The 14,632-nt window shown below is 35.9% G+C and overlaps 3 protein-coding genes and 1 long non-coding RNA gene across 5 annotated transcripts; 1 reads left to right on the top strand and 3 right to left on the bottom strand.

Annotated features, from left to right (window-relative positions):
- Positions 1 to 203: 203 nt before the first annotated feature.
- On the bottom strand, positions 204 to 2,181 carry LOC105398476. The gene is made up of 4 exons (XM_038109042.2): positions 1,950 to 2,181; positions 896 to 1,189; positions 575 to 667; positions 204 to 496 (listed from the first exon to the last, which is right to left on the bottom strand). The coding sequence occupies exons 1-4, from the start codon at positions 1,992 to 1,994 to the stop codon at positions 254 to 256; spliced, it is 675 nt and encodes a 224-aa protein (XP_037964970.2). The 5' UTR covers positions 1,995 to 2,181; the 3' UTR covers positions 204 to 253.
- Positions 2,182 to 2,884: 703 nt separating this feature from the next.
- Positions 2,885 to 3,200, bottom strand: LOC125489817. Its single transcript, XR_007267257.1, has 2 exons — positions 3,136 to 3,200; positions 2,885 to 2,992 (listed from the first exon to the last, which is right to left on the bottom strand). It is a non-coding gene; the product is annotated as an uncharacterized LOC125489817 (long non-coding RNA).
- Positions 3,201 to 3,946: 746 nt separating this feature from the next.
- Positions 3,947 to 9,701, bottom strand: LOC105398475 (dentin sialophosphoprotein). Of its 2 annotated transcripts, XM_011570587.3 has the most exons (5): positions 9,376 to 9,701; positions 7,886 to 9,129; positions 4,772 to 7,548; positions 4,251 to 4,320; positions 3,947 to 4,171 (listed from the first exon to the last, which is right to left on the bottom strand). In XM_011570587.3, exons 2-5 carry the CDS (start codon positions 9,078 to 9,080, stop codon positions 4,065 to 4,067), a joined length of 4,149 nt encoding a protein of 1,382 aa, XP_011568889.3. In that variant the 5' UTR covers positions 9,081 to 9,129; positions 9,376 to 9,701; the 3' UTR covers positions 3,947 to 4,064. The 2 variants fall into 2 exon arrangements, with proteins under 2 accessions (XP_011568889.3, XP_037964998.2); XM_038109070.2 differs by lacking the exon at positions 7,886 to 9,129.
- Positions 9,702 to 12,373: 2,672 nt separating this feature from the next.
- On the top strand, positions 12,374 to 13,913 carry LOC105398533. Its single transcript, XM_038109214.2, has 2 exons — positions 12,374 to 12,526; positions 12,731 to 13,913. The coding sequence occupies exon 2, from the start codon at positions 12,886 to 12,888 to the stop codon at positions 13,405 to 13,407; it is 522 nt and encodes a 173-aa protein (XP_037965142.2). The 5' UTR covers positions 12,374 to 12,526; positions 12,731 to 12,885; the 3' UTR covers positions 13,408 to 13,913.
- Positions 13,914 to 14,632: the final 719 nt, after the last annotated feature.

The following is a 14,632-nucleotide window of genomic DNA, read 5'->3' as shown; positions in this document are numbered from 1 at the left end:
TGATGATGATCAGCGCGATGAAATTAGAAGTTATTATTTTAAGATGCAAAGTAAACCGCAGCTAAGCCCAGTACTAAGCAAAGCTCAAGTAGTATTGAATAGTAATTTAGTAATGTAGAGGGCTACATACCTAATATAAAATAAATGTTCACAAGCTTTTCACACCACCACTACTCTAAAAACAAAAAATATTTTAACAGTGGTAAGTATCAATAGGTAGGTACTTTATTGCAATAAAATATGTACTATTTTCTTATTTATTCTTGTCATCATCTCCAACGCGTATGGCGTTGAAGGAATCCGTGTAGAGGTAGGACATGATGGCGACCTCCTTGCACGAGTTGGCCAGGTGGCCCGGGTACAGAACCTCCCGGATGTAGGCAGTGTGGTCAGTGTGATCAGTGTGATTAGTTTGGTCAGTCTGGTCAGGTCGAGTGTCTTCACTGGTGACGGCGTCAGAGTAGCCGGAGCAGAAGGAAAGGTTGTGGATATCCGCCTGGAAATAAAACTTTACATAGTTAGTCGCCTACAAGAAAAGAAGGAGGAGAAATATAATGTATGGATTTGGCCTCACCGTGTCTGTGCTATGGTCTTGTATTCCCAGGTGCATGCAACACAATTCATCTTCCACATTCAAGCAGGCAGTTTCAGCATTTTTCACCTTTTTCTAAAAATTTATAATACCTAATTATCAATTAAGTTTAACGTGGTATTTTGAATTGAAGAAATCTGTTTATCGAAGAATTACAGCTCTATCGGTTGGGTTACGAACCTGAAACTTCATCTTGCCATTGAGAGTTCATTGTAAGTGAAACCAATGCCTAAATAGGCAAGGGTATTATCATAGAATAAGGAGTACTTGTACTTGTTATTTTATGGTATTATTAAAAGTTACCTTCATAACCTCAACGATCTTCTTCATCTCAGTCATTTCCTTCGGCGGCTGCATTTTATTCTGGATACTCTGCAGCGGGTACCCCACCATGACTATCACCAGCAGCGTGAGGAACACGATGATGTTGATACCGAAGCTGTGGTAGGCCCCTCGGAAGAATGTGCAGACTGTTTCTGTGCATCGCTTGAGGGTCCAGGGGCGGGCGCGGGGCTTGCGTGGGGTGGGGGGCGGGAGGCAGGCTGCGGGCGGCTTGAGGAGTGTGGAGTGCGGGGTGTGGAGGGCTGGCACCGGGGACTGTGGACGTGAATGAGGGAAGGTTTGATGAGTGGACACAATCATGAACAACATTATAGAGATGGAGAGTTTTTTTTTATCACAAAAAACAGTTTTGATTTAACAAGTGAAGGGTAAGATGCCCTCTTGTCTGCTGGACCGACGACGTAAGATGAGTTTTGTGGCCCTCCTTGGGAAAGGCATTGTCCAACAGTACAGATACCTACCGTATTCCTGTCAGCAGATGAAACATGGCGCTAGGTTGGCTAGTGATGATGATGAAATAATTAGGGTTGCTTCTCAAATTTTGGATGATAGATTATGCTCACGACTGTAATTCTCAAACAGCGAAAATGTAGTCAGATGGATAATAGAAACAATATACAGGGTTATTGGTAAGTAGACCGGATCCTTTAAGGAGGTGATAGAGGAAGGCATTTCCAGAGGATTGAACCCTATAATGCATTAGCTTTTAATAAATAGCTAGTTTTTTTATTTTCGGTTTTAAACATAAAATTTTGTCAAAAAAATAAAAAAAACTTAAATATGAAATATCTTAGAAATGGTTAAGTTTTTGATAATGCATTATAGGGTTCAATCGTCTGGAAATGCCTTCCTCTATCACCTCCTGAAAGGATCCGGTCTACTTACCAATAACCCTGTATGTACAGTAAGGGGCAGAAAAACCTGACCCCTCTCAGAAGCATTGTTACTATGGGAGGGGGGTCAGGTTTCTCTGCACCTGACCGTACTTAACATTATATTTTACAAAGGTACTTACACGATCCCGTTTCGGTGATTCCACTTTCCGGAAACTCGTTGTCATAATGCCAATTTGGTAGTTTTGCTCTTTATAATGTTATAAAACCTACATCACAGTCATATTTAAGTATTAACTATTTTGTGATCGGTATTGTATATTGATAATTTATCTCACCATCTTGATGAAAATACATAAATACCTACGTGACGTGAAATTTTCATTATTGTAATTTTTTTGGTGTTGTTGTTAGTTTTGCATAGATCCACAGAGTAGGTAATATAGTTTCTATCTTGCTCAGACCAACTCTATCTTGTTTCTATAGTTTACTTTTTTTATATTAGGTTTAACGGCCCTGGATATCTATAGTTTACATCCTGAGTTTACATCTTTACATCACAGAGTACGTAATATAGTAGTTTATAGTTCCACAATCTTATCTGTTCCGGTGGCGACGTCGCTGTCATTGAATCCAGTGATGCCATCGATTAAATTTTGCCTATTTCTGGTTTAAACGACAACTCATTTCTGCTATTACCTATTTTTATAATTAGGTACATTCATAAGTATAGATAAATCAAAATATAGGGTCGATAGTAAATGAAAGAGGATATAATATATCAAAAGACATTTGTTGTATAAAAAAATTGTCCACGGCGAACAGAAACAAAATTAGTTCTGATTATGTTCTGATATAAGACATTAAATCTAGATTTTACAATGATATAGGTAATATCCGTGGGTCATGGGAATAACGAGATAGAAAACTATTGTACTTAATTATTATTTATTTATTTATGAACACTTTATTTTTTTCATTTTCTTAAGTAACAAGAAACAAGAGCATAAAATTAAATTACATAAATTTAATTTACATTAAAAGAAATTCAGACAATGTACAAAGACTAATTGCCAAAAATCCATTTCTTCCAGCCAACCCTTGATACTCGTAGTGGAAGAAGAAGATGTCATTAATCATCATTATTTCGTCTAAAATCGCTGCAGGTGCGAGAAATTCTTCTTGGTATACTGCCTAAGGTATAGGTACGCAGCTTCACTCACACCTGTAATCAAAGAAAAATAAAGATTATACATATTATACTTTCATCACGACCCACTGCTGGGGTACGGGTCTCTCGGGAAAATATTAATAAAATTACATGTGAGTATATGGGTAAAATTATTCGTCATATTTGGCAACACTAACCTGTAGCCGCTGCAACTCGTTCTTCCAATTTTTCTAACGGAATTAAAGGCGCATGAATACGTTATTCTTCCTGCATAAAAGCCAATATATCTAGTATTACTTTTCTTGCATCACTTTTCAGCGCTTTTGGCATTTTTACACCCAGAAAATCACAAAACAAATTAAATAACGTAGCGTCAGCCTCTTCCCAGAAATTGACAACTCAAATAACGCACAGAGTATGAAATGACGTTTGACAATGACGTCTCGTTAGTACACATTTTGACCACCGGAACAGATAAGATTGTGGCACTATACATAGATCGCATAGAGATCTAGGTGGTGGTTGATGTTCTGTGGTTATGTTGTTTAATCGTTGTTTATAATTTTTTCCTATCGACCAGCCGTAAATATTGAGCAAGTAATTATTCTGAATACGAATTAAATGCTTTTCAATAACGAAATCTTATCAAAACTAAAGTGAGTAGGTGTAGGTACCTATATTCATAATTTTGATTATTTTGATTAAATCCAAACAATAGGATTTCGACATAGTAACATAGGTAAATTATAACATTTTGTAACCATAAGCGGACTCACAAGCAAGTAAAGGTATTAAATAGGAATTTAAAAGTTTATAACACACATAAAGTCTACAAACAAGAAAAAAGCCGAAGACGCATGTAAACTGAATAGGTATATAAAATAAACTAATTAAACATGATATCAATCAGGACCTAATATATCTAGCCCTATTACCAAAAACTCCACTTTATTTGAAGACGATATCGATAACTTAAGCTTAGGAAAAACTTTCAATAATGGGGCCGACTGAAGTCTAATTTCATCTTTATTCTTCTTTATAGGCTATGAATATATCAGTTCAGTATCATACTATTATTATACCATGAGTTGGCCATCCGATTGTTTTCATGTAACTGTATGCAAATCTACTTTTGTACTGATTTTTTCATATTCTTGCATTCTTCTTTATCGCAAGTCTCTTTTAAAGGCACCGCTGATACTGATGCATTTGGTGTACTTGTAGCTACTATATCTGAAAAAAAAAAAGAAATGGAGAAGTACATCCGAGAAAATCACAATAAGTCAGAACACATTAACAAAAACCAAAATACCTCTAACAAATGCGGTTTCATCCGAAGTCATTGACAAGGGTATATTTGTGTTGTTTGATTGGAAACTTTTCTGAAATAAAATTAAATAATATATTTTGTTAGAGTGGTGGTGGCGTAATGGATAAGGCCTCGTCCTCTTTATAGAGAGGCTGTGGGTTCAAATCCTGGCCTGTAGCAATGAATTTTTTCAATTGTGTTTTCTATTAAGGAGTTTAAGTAGAATAATACCACATGCTCTTACGGTGATCGAAAACATCGTGCGGAAACCTGCACATCTAGATTCTAGATGTGTATCCTAAATGCATTGTACTTATACCAAAACAGCGATATGGTTCGCAACCTATCACGTGAGTACAAATGTGCTGCGAAAAGTGAGTGGCTCGCTTGTGAGCCACCTCTGACTACCCCTTTGGGGATTACAGTCTTGAGTGCATAATATGTATGTTTATAGAATATAATAAAGATTCTAACGACGCACAAAAACTACTAAGTAATCTAGGTAAAACATTTCATAAACTCACCATGTCTTCAGAGCGACAACGATCACAATCAAGCAGTGTCTCAGCAAGATGTGTTTCTTGCTGAGACATTTTTTTCAGGAGTCCGGTAGAACTTTCTGAAGGGTTCTGCATTTTCTCCATGGGATTCTTTTTATGTGGTTGTGACCGCGATATTTCAATGTCAATCTTGTTTTGATGAGATGCTCCCTTGTAGTGGTCTTCAAAATATTTAAGTTGGTCTTTAGACATTTGATCTAAAACGCCTACACAATGTTTGGAACATCCACTGACAGATTTTTCAGCTTGTCTGAGAGAATATTGCCTTTTCCTTTCAGCCTTCAATTTAGCAATGTTTTTCCCAAATTGTGCTTTATTGACACGGCCGTCTCTGTCTTTACTTGTTTTATATTGCGTCATTTCTTGAAAGGGTACTCTTATGGTTTTAGGGCTATGTGAGCTGTTAATACTACGAGCACTTAACTTGGCATTGATTTGGCTTTGAGATTTTTTTATAGATACAGTAGATTTCTGGGATTTTATACCACAAATGTTGTTACACGATGATTCCTTTGTTGCAAGGTTTTTCTTTTGAATTAGGTCATTATAAGTATGATTTGAAGGACTTGAATTTGTTTTTTCTCTTTCTTTCTTGGATTGTAAGAACGGTGGTGTAGTGGACTTGGCATAAATGTTTGATAGGTTAGTTTTCATATCATATTTTTCTTCTTTCATTTCCGATTTAACCCCTAGAAATGGAGGCTTTGAAGATTTTGAGAAAATAGGCTGTGGCTTTGAAGCTTCTTCTAAACTCGGCATCTCTTGTTTTTCGATTTTTATTTGAGATAATAAGGGCACTTTAGTAGATTTACCATTCATGTTTGCAGCTAATAGTTGATTATTGTTCGAATCAGTCGTTTCATCACACTCACAGGAATCATCAGTTTTGGTATCTACTACTTTTTTCGCATGGGCCTCAGGAACAACAGCACTCATATGAGTTTTTTCTTCTTTGATTTCTTTCTTTTCTTCTTTGATTCCATTACTTTCAGTTTTTATTCGGTGTTGAAGAAACTGTGTAGATGATCCGTTTCGATCATCAGTTTTGGTTTCTTGTAAAAATTTGGTTTCCATTTCTTTTTTCGCATGGGCCTCAGGAGCAACAGCACTAATATCATTTTTTTCTTCTTTGATTTCTTTTTTTTCTTCTTTAATTCCATTACTTTCAGTTTTTATTCGGTGTTGGAGAAACTTTGTAGATGATTCGTTTACAATTTTTTGAAGTAATGGTTCTTGCAATTTATTAATTACATCACATCCACAATGATCATCAGAATTAGATTCATTCGATTTTATTAAATGTTCCTGTTTAATCTCTAACTTAACCTTTTCATGATTGGGCTTGCTCTGTTCGTTAGAAATTGTCTTATTTGTTTTTGTGTCATTTGTTATTTCTTTTAAATTATTTGTTGATGGTAGTTGATCTGTTGTTGGTTTTTTGTTGGAAGTATCTTTGCACCCACAAAGATCATCTGAAATGTTTGGTTTAGAATTTGCAACAGGTTCCTCTTTGGTTTTTGTTTTGTCATAACCTTGACTTTTTTCTCGAATATCATTATGGATTTGATCTGTTGTTTGTTTTTTGTTGGAAGTATCTTTGCACCCACAAAGATCATCTGAAATTTTTGGTTTAGAATTTCCAACAGGTTCCTCTTTGATTTTTGTTTTGTCATAACCTTGACTTTTTTCTTGATTTTCATTATGGATTTCATCTGTTGTTTGTTTTTTGTTGGAAGTATCTTTGCACCCACAAAGATCATCTGAAATTTTTGGTTTAGAATTTCCAACAGGTTCCTCTTTGATTTTTGTTTTGTCATAACCTTGACTTTTTTCTTGATTTTCATTATGGATTTCATCTGTTGTTTGTTTTTTGTTGGAAGTATCTTTGCACCCACAAAGATCATCTGAAATTTTTGGTTTAGAATTTCCAACAGGTTCCTCTTTGATTTTTGTTTTGTCATAACCTTGACTTTTTTCTTGATTTTCATTATGGATTTCATCTGTTGTTTGTTTTTTGTTGGAAGTATCAACACACCCACAAAGATCATCTGAAATGTTTGGTTTTGAATTTCCAACAGGTTCCTCTTTGATTTTTGATTTGTCATAACCTTGACTTTTTTCTTGATTTTCATTATGGATTTTATCTGTTGTTTGTTTTTTGTTGGAAGTATCATGGCACCCACAAAGATCATCTGAAATGTTTGGTTTAGAATTTCCAACAGGTTCCTCTTTGATTTTTGGTTCAATTTTCGCCAAAGTTTTAGTACGTGTCACTTGATCTTTTTTACTTTTTTCTTCTGTACTGTCTAATTTCAAGAATGGTGGGTCGACAGCTTTAGCATAAAGGTTCTTAACTTCACCTGATAATTTTTGGGAAGATATTGTAGTGACGCACCCACAGAGTTCATCAGAAACCTTTTCATGTAGTTTTTTACTACTTCCATTATTATTTTTATGATTGAGTTCTTCTTCTATTTTAGAACTTACTGGCTTTGAGTCATTTGAGTGTATATTTTTTTCAATACTTTTATTTCCATTATTTTCCATTTTTGTACCTATTTTAGGGATAACTTTTAAGGAATTCGAATATTGTCTTTTGTGCGTGTCACTAATTACGTCCTTCAAATTTACTTCATAAACTGGTTTTGTTGGAAAATTCTGATTATGTTCTTGAATTTTTATTTTTTTAGATGGATTTACTGCTTGGTCACTTTTATTGCTTGAATTTTCATATTTTTTATCTGAAAATAAATGTTTTTTTGATACTGACGAGACATTGATTACTTTTTATTGAAGTCTTGAATTAATTCAGCACAATATGCCAGCTACTGATAAACATATTATCAGTAGCTGCCATATTGTACTTAATTTATTCCAGTTCTCAGTACAACATGCCAGGATGGCCACCTAAATCTTATTCGAGAGAGGACAAGATCTTATCCGTTACAGAGGAAGACATTTTATCCGTTCGATGTGCAATTTCTTATATTATTAAAATTATTTTGTTATATGGTTTCCATAAACTCTGAGGTTTCATTTAAATTATATATGTTTTTACTTCTTAACTATTTTCTTTACCTTCTTCTGTTGTTTTAATTTTTATTTTATGGTCATGCGCAGTTGTTAGTGTTGATTTGGTACCATCAGCTTTCAGATTAACTTCTGAGTCTTGTAGGTTTTTTATAGAGTCTAATAATACATGTGGTTCTGCGGATATCATTTTTTCATCATTTTTTATATTAAGTTCATTGTGATTTTTTCCAGAGTAATTTAACTTCGTTTTAGGGCTGATTTCAGTGTCATTATGTTTTTCTTCTGTCAATTTCACAGAATTTGACTTTATGTTGTTGTATACCTTCTGTTCATCATTTTGTTTAGAACTACGAATTTTATCTTTTGTGACTGGTAATACTTCTTCATTATTATCATTACTATGTCTACGGGAGCCAGGACCGTTATTTGAAATTTGTTCATCAGTTTTAACTTTATGAGTCCTATTAGGAGAAATTATTCCTTGACTTGGATCTTTAGATAAGTCACGGTGTTTCGTCAATGATTCGGTTTTTTGTTTTTCACTAATCGTTTTACTCTCCAGTTCCATGTCATCCTTATAGGATGTTTTGTTATCACTAGATTCATTTTTAGGGACAAAATCTTTTGATACATTGAATTTTGGGATCATATTTTCTTTATTTACTTCTGAAGGTTGAGGATTATTTGAACTAGTTTGCAGTTGAATTTTTTCTTCTGAAATATCTTCTAAACTGTCAGACGGTGACATCCCAATATACCTCATTTGGCCATTTTTTCCGACAAATGATTCTTCCATTAGAGATTTCCATTTGCTTCGTTTGAAGTCTTCTAATTCCTCATTGATGCTATCACGAGAAGACTCATTAACTCTTTGTCGCCTATCAAATGAAGAGCTTCTTTCCCGCCGAATAATATTTTGGGGCTCAAAATCTTTGGTAGATCCTGCTGCGCTGACTGGCTGTATTTTGCTTTCAGAACTAGATCTGTTGTGATCAATATTTCTTACACGTGAGCGATGCCTGCGAGTTGGCATGCTGCTGCTGGGGGCTGACCGACTGCTCAATTGGGTGAGGAAATAGAAAAGGGAGAATATGATGCATCCGATAACTAGGGTTATGACGCAGATAGACTCTACGATTAGGTCTTGACAGTGTCCTGCGGAGCTGTTGCCGGAGCGGGGGGTGAAGCGGCCACAAGACCCTTTGCCGTGAGTCACAGTCTTACGAGAACGTGGACTCATTTTTTATTTTTTTTTGTTTATTTATGTCTAAAACGTATAATACAAATACCTGTAATGAAAGGGAAATATCATGGCCAATCGTCTGCTAAAGCATATTTGGTCAATTGGACGGTTATACAGAGGAAATAATAGCCCCCGACTTGGTCGCTGCCACGGACAAGAAGCTAAGCTTCATTTGAAATAAGCCAAGTGGTGAGATCATACACATTAAGAACTGGATAATCACGCATCCGGCATGCGAACTTCAGAGCAATGAGAACAATGAGATTAGATGTAAGTGAATGTGAGTGCATACCAGGCGATCCTCTTCACATTTCTAAAATATTGTGGACAGTATTTTTTATAAACAAAACCACGTCGCATACTATGTAATTTACTGTGTAAAATTAGAATTTTAAAGATCATTTGTGGTCACGAGATAATCAGAATAATTCGTGACAACCACAGAGAAAAAAAATACTGCGTTATAAAGCGTTTTAGTGAGAACCTGACAGAACCTGATAGCTGCTGTCAATGTGCGTCAGCCTCCGGCACAGAGCCTGTGGTCATTCTCGTTCTCAGAACAATTATAGTAGTCCTATCCATCACGTGGAGACAAGTTACCATATAGGGTACGGAAAAGGAAAGGAAAGGAATACAGTGCATGTAAATAGTTCTTCAGAACTATTAAAAGTGAATCAAGTAACGAACCAAATGCCAATAATCAAGAGCGCTAGAAAGAATCTAGAAATCGGCTGTGAATAGGACACATTGGGCATAAAACCCTGTGAAACCTACATCAAAGGTATACAGGACCGTTGTTTGATCTTAATCTTTAGGTGAGAGGCCCCGCGTCTCGGGGGAGGGGATGAGGCTTATCCCATCCGAGCCTCTATTGTATCCCGCCGCGCTACCGCTGGCAGGTTCAAAAAGAAGGTGTAAAAAAACGATGTTTTTTTTTTTCAACGTGACAAAACACTTTTAGCAATTTACAGAGTTTACAGACCATTTTTTAGGCGAGAATACCCACTGGGAATTTGACATCGGAGCTTTGCACTTAGTTAAGAATAGTTCTTAGTTTGTAAAAAAATATATTATAGGCGTAGATACTTATATTATGTAGGTATAAAAACGTTGAATATTACACAAGTAGTCACGAAATTCTTCTCCATCATTGAGTAGAGAGTACACCCGAGTCCGAGTTGTTCTATGTTCTCCATGTAGGAAACAAAACACAGTCTCCAATGCCGCCGGTGGTAGCTCTGCAGTTATCATTTATTCACTAGATCCGATGCGGAGTTGGCTCACAATTTTGCCCATTGTTCCCTCTATTTGCTCGGCCGAAGAGGTGGCTTTTAGCAAATTATGTTTCACTGAATGTGCTTGTAGCTTTGGTTTCTGGCCTTTTAGTAAGTGTGTAATTATTTAAATAAAGTGAGCGTTGGGTATGACGCCTGCCTCCCGGAAATACTCCCGTATTTCCGGGACATTTAGGAAATATCAAAATTCAGCCATTCGGCAGAGTGCTCTTTTATGTGCGCTATATCTTAATCGTAAATATTAGGTACGTTTTTTTTATAAAATACAATCGAAGAGCCATATCCGCTACAACGTCAACGTAAGAAAATTTTCAATACAATAATAAAAAGCTGTCGTAGGTATCCTAATCCTTCCTAACTAATATTATAAATGCGAAAGTAACTGTGTCTGTCTGTCTGTCTGTTACTCTTTCACGCCAAAACTACTGAACGGATTTAAATGAAATTTGGTGTACATACGGTCTAGACCCAGGGAAAGAACATAGGATAATTTTTATCCCGGAATTCTCACGGGAAAACTTTTTAAAGCGAAGCGAAGGGCGCGGGAACAGCTAGTATATCCATAAGTATTAAAAGTACCTCAAATGTCGCCGGATACAATGCACGTTTCAATTTCGAGAATGCTTTAACTACATATTATTATTTATTTATTTATTTATTTATTCTTCATTGCACAATATACAAAAGTAATTATGTACAATTATTAACGTGAATCTATACTGCGTTTTTAACCTGTAACGGTGTATCGTTTCTATGACCATTACTTGGTATGCAAATGTGACTTGTACGCCTATCGCGCTATCCAGCCGCATGCTACGCTTCCATTTGAACTAACTAGTTAGTTCCATCCCCGTGACTCCGAGGCATAGCATTTGTATGCTAATTATTACCTATGTTCCCGCGCGCTTCGCTTCGCCTTAAAAAGTTTTCCCGTGGGAATTCCGGGATAAAAAGTAGCCTATGTTCTTTCCCAGGGTCTAGACCGTATGTATACCAAATTTCATTCAAATCCGTTCAGTAGTTTTGGCGTGAAAGAGTAACAGACAGACAGACAGACAGACAGACACAGTTACTTTCGCATTTATAATATTAGTTAGGATACCTTAAGAATAGTGAAAATATCTGTAAATACTTAGTTGATCTGTGGAACATAATGCATTGTAAATGGATATAACTAATATTTATTTTTTAAGTGAAAGAAATGAATAAAATTTATTGTATTAAGTAAATAACTTTTTTTATTAAATCACATAAAATATAGACACGGGTGGTGGGTTTGCATTATGTAAATGTGTCTATCTAGGTGTGCACGTTGCCTCTCGATGTCTTTTAGCCCCCCTTATAGCGATGATATTTCATTTTATAGGTAGTCAGTTAATTCTCACGTAACATAAGATTGATTCACATACTGTGTATATTGTAAGTAATGTAAGCGGTAAGTAGACGTGTTTAAAAATATAACTTTTCAAAAGGTATAATATCTGTACATACACAAATATTGTACCCATACCTCCATCAACGATTACTAATCATAATCGCACTCACGAAACAGCGTTTGAATCGGCCTTTATATATCCAAACCTATACATAAAATATACAATGAAATAAGTGTCATTAAAAAGAGTAAGAGATAGTCGTAAATCAATAATTAGAATTCTGTTCACCTTTCACGAGACGAGCTGCGGACCTGCGCAACAGGCGGTTGCATATAGCCTAACTTAATGCTAGAGCGATACAGGATGTCCTAGCCGAATCAACCCTTTCTGAGTGTCATGATAGTGATAAAAGCGTACATCCGATTGAGACAATTTTTTTGTAAAGTTATTCATTTCAAGTCATTCACGATTTAATCTAAGTAAAAACCTACAATATATTCGTATTATTAAATAAAAGCGGATCACAATTAAATATTTTTCTCATAATTTCTGATTGAGTTATCAAAACAGTACTTAACTAACTAACTTCACTATACTGAGCCATTTTGATGTAACATACTGTATATTTTATCGCATTGATTTCAGTGAAGCGAGAGTCAATCTCAGTCTAGCATCCGTTCGGAATTAAAATAACTTATCAAGAGACTAATACATTTTAACCATGAATATTTGCTAATCAGTTTTTAACAAGTGAAGCTGGAAATTGGCGTAGGTAAGTGGATAAAGATATCAATGTGAAATTCCAAACAACATGGCATATTGGTCGGGTTTAGGCGTGGCAAATTTTCTAGATCCTGTCCATAAGTTCAAAAATATGACGTCTGCTGAAAGTAATTAACTTCATCGGTTCTTCAGAAGTAAAGTAGCCAGTTTATCTCACAAGAAGCAAAATATATGATTTTTCTTAATATTTCAGTACGCGAAAGCTGCCCAATCGAACATACGGAAAAGCGTCATCTATCAACGCGCCGGGCAACTATACACAGCCTTGTCATCTTCACCACCGCAGCTGTGAAATTCAACTAGAGGAGCTGTTGCATCATACGTAGTAGTACCAAGAGAGTACTCACCATGGCGTCCTCAGCAGATGTCAAAACTTGTTCTATATGCCTGAAAGCGTCCGGGGAAGACTCAGTCTGCCCTGATTGCAAGGGCAAGCCTATCGCGTGTCTCTGTTGTGGATCCACTTCAGACCACAAAGGCAAGATCACTGAGCTGCCACCCAGACCTAGCACAGAACAAGACGGTGGATCCACTTCAGACAACAAGGACAAGGGCACTGCGCCACCTGGATTTAACATGGAAAAAGTGATCGCCGACGCGGTCACCAAGATGCTGAGCCAAGTGATGGAGACTCACGACGACATGACCAAGTCCAAAGAGATCCTGGCAAGGTTCAGCGCGAATATAAAGAAGTACATGGCTTCGTATGAAGTGCTGAATTACCGTGTGATCAACCTGGAGGCCCGGGTGGCTGCACTGGAGAACCCCGTGGATCCCATGTCACCTGAGGAGGAGCACGCCATGATCCCGTCGGACGCTGATGATGATAATGAAGATGCAATTGTTATCGAATACCCTGAAGACCTGTAGACCCGTCGCTTTTCTGATTTAGGTTGATTGTTTATTTCATGTATCGGATGATGTCGTAGTTTTTAATAGTTGAGATTTTACATGAATTTTTTTGTGCGATTCAGTTTATACTTTAGGTATTGAATATGTAGGTTCAGGTTGACAGATTAGTTTGTACATGTTCAGGTTGATATTTGTTTTAAAGTATGTAGCTTACTTTACCTGAAGGGTTTTTTATAAAGCTGTTTTTTTATTTAGTTCGCCAAAATATTGGTGTTGTGATGTTGTTGTAAATTTGTCTATGAAATTTATAAAGAAATTTTAACGTATTGATGTATTTACCTATATATCTACAGAATTTTACATTATAATGTTGATGTAAACTTGTCTATTTATCGGAATTATAACTATTTTATTTCAAGCAGTTTAAACCGTGTCAATTTTTGCTACTGTGAAAATGTAGGCTATGAAAAATTTACATATATTTAGCGTGTATGATGTTATACATGAATGAGACTTTTTTAATGTCGATTCGTGCATATTCAAATAAAGTATGTTTAAAAAGATAATCAAAAGCTTTCATTTATGTCAATGATGTAGAGTGTAATTTTTTATTAAGTCATCGAAACTGAAAAGACAGTACTGGCTAATCAAAATTTCCTTTTTCATATCATGAAATCCCATTTTTTTAATAAATTTTATCTCTTTTCTTATTTTATATCTTATTATAGCTAAAACTCTATCTTGCCTTGAGCTCGGTTTAGATTGCATGGTTTTTACAATACGGTCGTAAATAAAAAAAGTACTTACATTATACTTTATGAATTAGCCACTATACCTAAGTAGTAATTTATATTAAAATAAATATAATATTCCCATTATGTCTATTGTTACTAAACTTTGACTGTAGCTGGGGGGTCACGCTATAAATCGACAAACAAACGAACAAGAATCATCACACAATTTCCATGCATAATACAACGAGATAGAGTCGTGGTTAGCGCTGCAGTTTTGTTTTTCTGAAGCTTCGGAGTGCTGCGATAACCTCGACTCTATTTCGTTGTATTAAGCGTGCCGATTGCTTGAAAATTCTTGTTAGTTCGTTTGTTGATAGAGAATGTCCCCCTGCGCTGTGATCAATAATACACACTGTTGAAACAAGATTCTAGACTGCAGTACAGACCTAGCTCTTAGTGCTTACATCTGCCAACAGATGGCAGGGAACAGGTAAAACATAGCTTCTCCA

Source organism: Plutella xylostella, chromosome 17, assembly GCF_932276165.1.
Source record: "Plutella xylostella chromosome 17, ilPluXylo3.1, whole genome shotgun sequence".
Lineage (NCBI taxonomy): Eukaryota > Metazoa > Arthropoda > Insecta > Lepidoptera > Plutellidae > Plutella > Plutella xylostella.
Note: the sequence above shows the minus strand (reverse complement) of the source record. Positions and strands in the feature narration are given on the sequence as shown.